Source organism: Chiloscyllium plagiosum, chromosome 45 (genome assembly GCF_004010195.1).
Source record: "Chiloscyllium plagiosum isolate BGI_BamShark_2017 chromosome 45, ASM401019v2, whole genome shotgun sequence".
In the NCBI taxonomy this organism is placed as follows: Eukaryota; Metazoa; Chordata; class Chondrichthyes; order Orectolobiformes; family Hemiscylliidae; genus Chiloscyllium; species Chiloscyllium plagiosum.
Window position 1 is genome coordinate 6952256 of NC_057754.1, and position 11179 is coordinate 6963434.

General features: G+C 60.3%; 2 protein-coding genes across 2 annotated transcripts in view; one reads left to right on the forward strand and one right to left on the reverse strand.

Moving 5' to 3' along the window:
- The window catches only part of LOC122543999 (glycogen phosphorylase, muscle form-like), a 35031-nt gene extending 31745 nt beyond the window's left edge, over positions 1-3286 (reverse strand). The window contains exon 1 of the mRNA XM_043683008.1: positions 3270-3286. The gene's annotated coding sequence lies outside the window, so the exon portion shown is untranslated. The remainder of the gene's footprint in view (positions 1-3269) is intronic.
- Positions 3287-4360: 1074 nt separating this feature from the next.
- Positions 4361-9601, forward strand: LOC122544000 (maestro heat-like repeat-containing protein family member 1). Its single transcript, XM_043683012.1, has one exon. It carries the CDS (start codon positions 4361-4363, stop codon positions 9290-9292), a length of 4932 nt encoding a protein of 1643 aa, XP_043538947.1. The 3' UTR covers positions 9293-9601.
- The last annotated feature ends 1578 nt before the right edge of the window (positions 9602-11179 follow it).

Here is an 11179-nt window from a genome sequence, read left to right on the forward strand (position 1 = left end):
CTCCAGTTTCCTCCCACAGTCCAAAGATGTGCAGGTTAGGGTGTGTTGGCCGTGCTAAATTGTCCCATAGTGCCCAGGGATGTGCAGGTTAGGGTGGATTGGCCGTGCTAAATTGTCCCATAGTGCCCAGGGATGTGCAGGTTAGGGTGGATTGGCCGTGCTAAATTGTTCCATAGTGCCCAGGGATGTGCAGGTTAGGGTGGATTGGCCGTGCTAAATTGTCTCATAGTGCCCAGGGATGTGCAGGTTAGGGTGGATTGGCCGTGCTAAATTGTCCCATAGTGCCCAGGGATGTGCAGGTTAGGGTGGATTGGCCGTGCTAAATTGTCCCATAGCATTAGATGCATTCGTCAGAGGGAAATTGGTCTGTGTGGGTTAATCTTCAGAGGGTCGGTGTGGATTGATTGGGCCGAAGGGCCTGTTCCACACTGTAGGTAATCTAATCTAACCTAATGGTAGCGTATGTGGTGATAGTGTCCACCAACTGCCTTACTCTGATTTTCACTGTCTCTGTTCTCACTCTGTTTCTCTCTCTCTCTCTCTCTCACACACACACGGTCTCTCTCTATTGTGATCTCGTTGCTGATCTCATCCTATGTCTGTCTCTCTAACACCATCTGTCTCTATCTCACAATCACAAAAATGTTTGTGATTTACATTTGAAAGAAGATGTTGTGAAACTTGAAAGGGTTCAGAAAAGATTTACGAGGATGTTGCCAGGGTTGGAGGGTTTGAGCTACAGGGAGAGGCTGAACAGGCTGGGGCTGTTTTCCCTGGAGCGTCGGAGGCTGAGGGGTGACCTTATAGAGGTTTATAAAATCATGAGGGGCCATGGATAGGATAAATCGGGTAGTCCAGAACTAGAGGGGCATAGGTTTAGGGTGAGAGGGGAAGGATATAAAAGAGACCTAATGGGCAACGTTTTCATGCAGATGGTGGTGTGTGTGTGGAATGAGCTGCCAGAGGAAGTGGTGGAGGCTGGTACAATGACAACATTTAAAAGGCATCTGGATGGGGACAGGAATAGGAAGGGTTTGGAGGGATATGGGCCGGGTGCTGGCAGGTGGGACTAGATTGGGTTGGGATATCTGGGTGGCATGGACGGGTTGGACCGAAGGGTCTGTTTCCGTGCAGTACATCTTTATGACTCTAAGTGAAACTATCATGGTCATTCTAACAGACGACAGACTTAACAAACAATCAAGGTGTTTTTCAATGTATAACTTTCAGTTACATCACACTGTAAACTTTTTCTATAAATTCTGTGTCCTACAACTGTGTACTCCACAACCACCTGATGAAGGAGCGACGCTCCGAAAGCTAATGCTTCCAGTTAAACCTGTTGGAATGTAACCTTGTGTTGTGTGATTTTAACTTTGTACGCCCCAGTCCAACACCGGCATCTCCACATCACGTCTCTATCTCAATCTCTCTCTTTCTATCTCGCTGTCTCTTTCTCACTCTCTGCTTCACTCTCTATAACACTCTCTCTCTCTCTCTCTCTCTCTCTCACTCACTCCCCCTCTCAACATCTCTTGCTGTCTCTCCCTGTTTGGGAACAGTTTCTCCTTTATTTACTCAATCGAGTCCCCCCCGTGATCTTGAATGGCTCGATTCCATCTCCCCCTTAACCTTCTCTGCTCTGAGGAGAACAGTCCCAGCTTCTCCACACTCGTGCAAGTCTCTCATTCCTGAATTACAGAATTGTGACAGTGCAAAATAAGACCATTCAGCCCATCTTGCCTGCGCTGGCTATCTGTGCATTATGTAGTGACTAATTAGTGAGGCTTCTCTTGGAGTACAGTGTATAATTCTGGTCTCTCTGCTGTAAGAAGCATGTCATTAAACTGGAAAAAGATTTACCAAGATATCATCGGGGGAGGGTTCAGTTATCGGGAGAGGCTGGGTAGGCTGGGACTTTTGTCCCTGGAAATTCAGAGGTGAGCTTGTGGGGGTTAATTAAATCATGAGCAAAATGGATAGGTTGAATAGCCAAGGTCTTTTTTCTCCCCCAGAGTGGGGGAGTCCAAAACTGGAGGGGCATAGGTTTAGGGTGAGAGGGGAAAGATTTAAAAGGGACCTGAGGGGCAACTTTTTCACACAGAGGGTGTGGAATGGGCTGCCAGAGGAAGTGGTGGAGGCTGGTACAATGACAACATTTAAAAGGCATCTGGATGGGGACACGAATAGGAAGGGTTTGGAGAGATATGGGCCAAGTGCTGGTAAACAGGACTGGATTAGGTTGGGATATGTGGTCAGCATGGACGTGTTGGGCCGAAGGACCAGATTCTATACTGTCTGAAGCTATGACTCCTCCCTTTTCCTCATCTCCCTGTACCTTAGCTTCAGTTTCAGTCACTGTCTAATGCCTTCTGGAATGCCTCAAGTGAAACAGGACGTGGAAACGGGTTGTTTTTGTTAGGCCTTGCGAAATCCCGCAAACCTTCCGGGAAAATCTCCTCTGTGCCTGCAGAGGTGAGGTAAGGGGCAAGCTGGGGTGTGGGTGGGTCAGATGGACATCTCAGGAGTTTTACACTGGATACGTGTATGAGAGAATGAGTGTGAGTTAGAGTGAGTGTGATTATGTATGTGTGTGAGGGAGAGAGGGAGGGTGTGTGTGAGTTAGAGTGAGTGTGATTATGTATGTGTGTGAGGGAGGGTGTGTGTGAGTTAGAGTGAGTGTGATTATGTATGTGTGTGAGGGAGGGTGTGTGTGAGTTAGAGTGAGTGTGATTATGTATGTGTGTGAGGGAGGGTGTGTGTGAGTTAGAGTGAGTGTGATTATGTATGTGTGTGAGGGAGGGTGTGTGTGAGTTAGAGTGAGTGTGATTATGTATGTGTGTGAGGGAGGGTGTGTGTGAGTTAGAGTGAGTGTGATTATGTATGTGTGTGAGGGAGGGTGTGTGTGAGTTAGAGTGAGTGTGATTATGTATGTGTGTGAGGGAGGGTGTGTGTGAGTTAGAGTGAGTGTGATTATGTATGTGTGTGAGGGAGGGTGTGTGTGAGTTAGAGTGAGTGTGATTATGTATGTGTGTGAGGGAGGGTGTGTGTGAGTTAGAGTGAGTGTGATTATGTATGTGTGTGAGGGAGGGTGTGTGTGAGTTAGAGTGAGTGTGATTATGTATGTGTGTGAGGGAGGGTGTGTGTGAGTTAGAGTGAGTGTGATTATGTATGTGTGTGAGGGAGGGTGTGTGTGAGTTAGAGTGAGTGTGATTATGTATGTGTGTGAGGGAGGGTGTGTGTGAGTTAGAGTGAGTGTGATTATGTATGTGTGTGAGGGAGGGTGTGTGTGAGTTAGGGGGGAGGGGGGAGGGGGGGGGGGGGGGGGGGGGGGAGGGTTTGAGGCAGGAAATGGAGCAGCGGGGGATGGGCGAGATACCTCTGGTCGAGAAATATTAAGTGTCGGAGTACTGAGTGATGGACAACAAGTGACCAGAGGCCGGGCGTGGGTGGGGAAGTTGGGCGGGGGGGGGGCCCAAGACAGACAAAGAGGGGTGGGTGAAATCCGTCAGGGCCCCCCTCTCGCGGTGTAGCCACCTCGGAGGGGGCAGCCGTGCAAGGGGGGGGGGGTCAGGAAGCAGACGGCGACAAACCCCCACCCGGGAGAGATTTCTGCAGGCGGGAGACCCTCTCAAGACTGAGGCCTACGAGTGAGGAGATTGTACCCATCGCAAGGGGCAAGACCCAAAGAGACATAAAGACCCAAGGTCGGAAAGGAGAGGCAGTGGGGGCTAAAGCCGGTCAAGAGACCTCACGATCGACTGTCTGCCAGAAGCACAGTTTGCAGGGCAGGAGGAGAGGGGCGTAGCCTGGTGACTGTTAATTCCAACCAAACCAAAGACAGGAAGGTGAGGGGGTAAAAGAAGACCAGGTTGATTTTTGGGGGACAGGAGGCTGAGCGGGACAAAAAGAGAGAGACAAAGAGAGAGAAAGTACGGAATAGGAGACACACCGACGGCTAACAGGACAGCCAGGCCAAGAGCAGGGGGCCAGGCGCGAAGGAGCGGGCCCACAAATTTCGATGAGGCAGGCGAAGGGGGGCTGAAAGCGAAGCAAAAATCAGGAAAACAGCCCGGCTCCGAACTCCCAGAAAGCTCCGCGGGAGAGGATTCCGAAGGAGGCGCTCCCCCACTCCCCCCGCCGCTGCACGCCAGGCTGGAGCCTGAGGCCTAGGAGGCTGGCCCATCGATGAGGCGGAGCCGCGGACCCGACTGAGACTTTCCCGGCGGAGGGCGAGAGGGAGGGGCAGGCAGCGAAGGTGGAGGCCGACGTGGAGGAGGAGGAGGAGGAGGAGGGTGTGGCCGCCCGGCTGGGAGGGGGGGAGGACTACGCCGGCCGGTGGAGGAGAGCGGAAGGCACGATGGCTGCCTGCAACGTGGAGAGCTCCCTCAAGGCGCTGCGGGACGCGGCCTTCGACAGGGATGAGGCTGTGCGCCGGCAGATCGTGCTGTCCCTCCGGGAGCTGGGGGCGCACCACACCGACCTGCTGCTCACCTCCTGCCTGGACTACCTCAGCAAGCACGGCCAGTTGGAGGAGCAGCACCGGACCGTCATCCTGCAGGCCATGCGGCTGGTGGTGGAGGACGCCGGCAGCCCGGTCAGCGAGCTGACGGCCAAGCAGCTGGTGGCCGCAGCCGCCCGGGAGCTGGTGCGGCCCGATGAGGCCCTGAGCGAGGCCTCCAAGGAGGCCTATGGCGACATTCTGGTAGCTCTGGGAGGCAGCTACACCGAGGAAGTCCTGGACAAGACGCTGAGGAGCTTCAAGGCCGATAGGCTGCCGGACCCCTCCATGGTGCGGACGGTGGCGCGCCTGGCCCTGGCCAGCGGGGGCAACATGGCGCCGTACCTGTCCGCCATCTTTGAGGCCCTCGTCCCCATGCTGAGCCAGGCCAAGACGGACAGGATGAGGATCGCCCTGGCGAACGCCCTGGGCCAGCTCAGCCGCAGCGTTCTCCAGCACCAGGAGGCCCAGGCCCAGAAGAAGGGGGCCTACCGCCGCGAGATCCACGCAGCCTACGACACGCTGTTCAACGCCTGGCTCCCGCTGAAGGAGCCCAGGCTGCGGCTGGAGGTGCTGACCGCCCTGGGGGAGGTGGTGCAGGTCCTGGGCGGGGACAAGCTGCGGGAGGAGCTGCCCCGTCTGCTGCCCGCTGTGGTCTCACTCTACAGGAAGCAGCAGGAGCCGTTCCACGTCAGCCACCTCCTGCACCGGGCCCTGGAGGTGGCGCTCGGCGCAGACACGCGCGGCCTGGAGGCCCAGGTGGACAGCCTGCTACACCCGCTCCACCATCAGGCCTGCCAGCCGGCCGACCCCGAGAGCGACCTGGCCCCCGGCAACCGGGAGGAGCTGCTGGCCTGCTTCTCCGTGGCGACCCGGGCCTCACCGGACGCCGTGCTGAAGTTCCTGGTCCACAAGCTGGCCAACAGCGAGCGCAGCCGCCTGGGCACCCTGGCCATCCTCCGGCACCTGGTGGTCACCGAGCACCGGTTGCTGGAGGGCAGGAAGGCCACCGTGCTGGCCGGCATCAAGGCGCCCCTTCAGGACCCCGCCAGCCGCGTCAAGAGGGCGCTCCTGGACCTGATCGAGGTCCTGGCGGAGCGCGGCTACCTGGAGCTGGAGGGAGGGGCCGCCGCGCTGGACTTTGTGGTGTGCCAGTGCGGGCTGGCCGAGGTGCGGGCGCCCGCCAAGGCCGGGGATGTGAGCGACGGCGAGCTGAAGGAGACGGCGGAGGGCCTGCTGCTCAGGATGGCGGGCTTGGAGAGGCTGACCCCCGTGCTGTGGCCCTCGCTGCTGGAGTATGTGACGCCGGCCCAGCACACGCACGCCCTGCCGGCCGTCTGCCACGCCCTGCAGCTCGCCGTCACCGGCCAGCGGCGCCCAGGCCTGCAGCTCTTCGAGCTCAACTACGACAAGCGGCCTAGTCTGCCGTCCCCTCAGGCCCTGGTGGCACGCCTCCTGGTGGCCGCCTCCCTGCCCTATGAGGGGCGGCAACGGGGAGAGGCCGCTCTGGGGCTGCTGCTGGCGCTGGGCCCCACCATCCACCCGGCTCTGGAGGGGCTGTGGGCAGCCGAGCTGCCCACCCTGCTGAGGTACCTGGCCGAGCACACCGAGGAGACCGTGGCCCAGCAGCAGTGGGAGAAGAACCTGCTCCTCCTGCTCTTCCGGACAGCGGAGACTGTGGGCAATGCCCAGTGGACCGGCCGCCTGGCCGAGGAGATGACCAACCAGATCAACGCCTGGCAGGGCGTCCCGTTGGCGTACGCCCACGTCTCCCGGGAGAAGCAGTTCCTCTACAAGTGCCTGGGCATCATGCTGCAGCACACCCAGAGCGCCGAGACAATCCACCAGCAGCTCCAGGAGATGCTGCTGAGCGCCCAGCACGGTGAGGCCCTGGAGCGCGAGGGACTGGCCATCGGCGTCGGCTTCTGCGCCATGACCCACTTCGACGCCACGCTGGCCAGGCTGGAGGAGTTCGTCCGGCTGGACGGCCTGAGGAAGACGGTCAGCTTCTTCAACAGCCTGGTGGAGAAGGTGGACGGTGACCTGGAGCGGATGAAGAGCACGCTGATCCTGTGCTACGGCTACGTGGCGCTGTACGCCCCCGAGGAGCTGCTGATGCCGCGGCTGGAGGCCGGCATCCTGCAGCACATCGTGGGCCTGGCCAGCACTAAGGTGCTGGGCATCAAGGTGGAGACCAAGGACCCCACGGTCAAGCTGAGCCTGATCAAGGCCGTCACCCTGGTGGCCAAGGCTGTGCACGCCAACCGCTGGAGGCACTCCTACCCCTTCGCCCGCAAGGCCGAGTTGCTGGCCACCATGCAGGGCCTGATCAAGGCCGAAGCCAGGGGCCAGCTCAAGACGCCCGTCTGCCAGTTGGCGATGACTGCCTGTGCCTGCCTCATCAGACTGGAGCCCCTGGTGAACCGGGCCTACGTGACCGAGCTCATCAAGACCTGCCTGGATAGCGTGCTGGGCCTGCAGCCGCTGGAGAAGGCCGGGGAGGAGAGCAGGGAGCGCGAGGACCTGTACCGCGAGACGGCGGCGGCCCTGCAGGGCCTGCTGAATGAGATCCTGATGCACGTGCTCTCCCCCGACGGGCTGCAGGCCGTCTTCAAGCACGTGGAGGGCTGGGTCATCTCCACCCGGGACCACGAGCGGGAACGGGCGCTGGACATTACCGCCCAGCTAGCCGCCCTCTACCTGGAGAAGATGGTGCTGCGCGCGGAGGTGGAGTTCAGCCACCTGGGCACCATGGTGGGCCGCCTGGTGCCCCGCTGCACCGACCCGGTGCCCAGGGTGCGGCGCCTGGCCGTGGGCAGCATCTACACCCTCTTCCGCATCCACCTGCGGTACGCCGGGCTGCAGGAGGGCGAGGCCGATGAGCTGGTGGAGCACCTCAAGGCCATCGGCGCCCGGCTGGACCAGGCGGAGAGCCAGGCGCTGCTGCGGGGCTGCTCGGAGCTGGCCAAGGTCATCGCCAGGCGCCTGCCCCAGGAGCAGGTCAGCACCCTGCTCTTCGTGCTCTTCGAAGGCCTGGACGACCCGCACGTGGCCTGCTCCAGCGCCGCCTCCATCGCCATGAACACCGTGGTGCGCTCGTGCGGCGCGGTGCTAGAGGGCCATGTCTCCGAGATCCTGAAGGCCCTGTACATCCGGCTGCAGTGGATTGCCGGCGAGCAGGTCAAGCTCTCCATGGTGCACTTCATCTGCGTGCTGGCCTCCCAGAACACGGCCGAGGTGGTCTCCTGCCTGCTCTGCACCCCACTGCCCTTCGATGGGTACACCTGCGAGATCTGGCGGGCACTAGCCGGTGAGGCCACTCTGGCCGCCCGCTGCATGGAGCTGCTGCTGGAGGCGCTGGGCAAGCACCTGGCGCCCAGCGAGCGGCCGGGAGGCTCCCTGGTGCACAAGAGCGGGGCCGTCTGCTCGGCGCTGGAGCCGCTGGCTATCGTCTGCGCCCTGGGCGAGATGCTGTCCAACCCGGAGTCGGTGGGTCCGGTCAGGGGTCTCTACCCACAGCTCTTTGTCACCCTGCTGCTCCACCTCAGCTCCAGTGTAGGGGTCGAGTTCCCCCAGGAGCTCTTCCACGCCGGTGACCCCAGGCACTGGAAGCTCTCGCCGTCGCGCTCCAAGCAGAGCACCGTGGACATCTGCAGCTACTCGGTGGAGACGCTGAAGATGGCGCTGACGGTGGGCCGCACCGAGGCCGTAGTGCAGGCCATGGAGGAGTCCGGTGCCTGGGCCCTGCTCCGGAGCTCGGAGGGCCACCACCAGGGGGTGGCACTGCTGGCCCGGGCGGTGGCTCGCCACGTCAGGCCCCAGCTGGCTGCCATCGCCCACCGGCTCTCGGCCGCTCTGCCCGCTGCCCCCAAGTCGCAGAGGGTCACCCTGGCGGCCTTCCTGGGCGAGCTGCTGAGCGAGCCTGTGGCCTGTGAGCTGCAGCTCACCGACGTGCTGCTGGCCAGCCTGCTGGGCTGCGCCGAGGACGCGGTGCCCATCGTGCGCCTGCTCTGCTTCCGGGCCCTGGGCAAGGCGGTGGCGGCCACGGCCGGGGAGCCGGGCAAGGTGGGGCTCTACGCCGACAGGCTGGCGCGCGCCATGATAGCCGGCGTCAGCGGGGGCGAGGACCCGCACGATCTGGTCAAGGCGGAGGCCCTGGGCAGCCTGTCGGGCCTGCTGGCGCTGCTGGACGAGAGCCAGGCCCGGGGCCTGCTGGCCGACGTCATCCTGGCCGCCCAGCCTCTCTTCGAGCACAGCAACGAGCAGGTGCGCGGCGGCGCCTTCCGGCTCTTCGGCAGCCTCGCCCGCTTCGGCGAGGGGGAGCTGCGGCATCTCTACGTGGAGCAGGTCCACACCAGCTTGGTCAGCCTCATCCTGCACATGAACGACGGCAGCGGTGAGGTGGCGGAGGCCTGCAAGGGCGCCCTCCGCTCGGCCGGGCCTCTGTTGGGCTCCGACAGCCTGTGCTTGCTCTTCCACCGCGAGCTGGCCGACGGCGGGGAGCTGGACTACTGGGCCTTCCTCGGCTCCCTGGCCAAGGCCGTGGCTGAGGACTTCCCGGCCAAGGTCAGCATCTACCTGGCAGTGGGCGCCACCTTCTTCAAGAGCCTGCTGCCCGAGATCCGCGGCAACGCCGTGGCCTTTGCCGCCAGCCTGCTTCAGAAGCTGCCCAGGAAGTACCACCAGGCCGCCGCCAACAGCAACATCTGCGGGGACATCGCGGCCATGCTGCAAGACCCCGTGTCCAGCGTCCGGGTGAAGGTGGCCAAAGCCCTCAGCCTCCTCCACTAGGCCGCCACATCGCCAGGCAACAGGCCGGGACCCAGGGGAGGAAATCAATCGCGGGCGGAGGCTGGAGTGGCGCTCCCCCAAAGAGGAAGGGTTAAGGATTTCAACGGAGGGGAGTCACGAGGATTGACAGTTGGACGAGGAGGCAAGGGGCTGAAGATGAAAGGACACAGACCGGCCAAGACACACAGTGGCTCAACTGAGATGGTTTCAACTTGATGTCCAAGGCCTAGCATGCAGAGGGACTGTGCTTCCCTGTTTGAAGGAGGAGGTGGCAGCGACCTGTCACCTCAAATTAATAAAATAATTCTGATCGGAGAGCGGTGTCTGATTCTTTTTCAGGGATGAGGGGGATGTACAAACGGTTGAACTTCGGAACTGAGGGAGTGCCGCACTGTCGGAGGGTCAGTACTGAGGGAGCTCCGCACCATCGGAGGGTCAGCGCTGAGGGAGTGCCGCACAGTCGGAGGGTCAGTACTGAGGGAGTGCCGCACAGTCAGAGGGTCAGTGCTGAGGGAGTGCCGCACTGTCGGAGGGTCAGTGCTGAGGGAGTGCCGCACTGTCGGAGGGTCAGTACTGAGGGAGTGCTGCACTGTTGGAGGGTCAGTACTGAGGGAGTGCTGCACTGTCGGAGGGTCAAGGCTGAGGGAGTGCCGCACTGTCGGAGGGTCAGGGCTGAGGGAGCTCCGCACCATCGGAGGGTCAGCGCTGAGGGAGTGCCGCACTGTCAGAGGGTCAGTCCTGAGGGAGCATCGCACTGTCGGAGGGTCAGTGCTGAGGGAGTGCCGCACTGTCGGAGGGTCAGTACTGAGGGAGTGCCACACTATTGGAGGGTCAGGGTTGAGGGAGCTCCGTGCCGTCGGAGGGTCAGCGCTGAGGGAGTGCCGCACTGTCAGAGGGTCAATATTGAGGGAGTGCCGCACTGTCAGAGGGTCAGTATTGAGGGAGCATCGCACTGTCGGAGGGTCAGTATTGAGGGAGTGCCGCACTCCCAGAGGGTCAGTGCTGAGGGAGTGCAGCACTCCCAGAGGGTCAGTGCTGAGGGAGTGCCGCACTCCCAGAGGGTCAGTACTGAGGGAGTGCTGCACTCCCAGAGGGTCAGTGCTGAGGGAGTGCCGCACTCCCAGAGGATCAGTGCTGAGGGAGCGCCACGCCATCAGAGGGTCAGTATTGGGGGAGCCATACACTTCAGTCCCTCCAACCCAGCCTTGTCTCTGTAATCTCTGACAACTCTTTGAGACCTTGGCCGTCCTCCAACCCAGGCCCCTTGTATGTCCTCCATTTCCATCTCTCCACCTCGTGTGTTATCCTTTCTACTCTAAGACACCCCATAAAACTGGACTAACTGACTGAGCTTCCCGTAGCTAGCGTGCATGGCCCCATGTCGTGAAAGCTCTCTGGGTGTGTTACCTTGTTAAAGGTACTTTATAAACTTGCATTGCCATTCCTGAACTCAGCACAGAAGTGATAACACAGAGGTTTGGATCTGGGATGAGACTCAGCGCTGCACTGATTTCAAAGCCCTGCATTTGGTGTGTGTCTCCTGTTGTCCCTGGATGGGGTTGCCTCCCTGTTCTTCGGGGGGCACTTCAGAATCACCCCCATCACAGTAAGGTCTGGAGTCACGTGTAGGCAAAATTCCCCTCCCTAAAGGGGAACTGGTGAACCAGATGAGGTCTTGTGATAATTGACCATGACCAGACAGTGCTGGAGAAACTCAGCAAGTCTGGCAGCATCTGATGAAGGGTCACTGGAATGGCAGATGTCACTTATAAAGTCATAGAGATGTCCAGCACGGAAACAGACCCTTCGGTCCAACCCGTCCATGCTGACCAGATATCCCAACTCAGTCTAGTCCCACCTGCCAGCACCCGGCCCATGTCCCTCCAA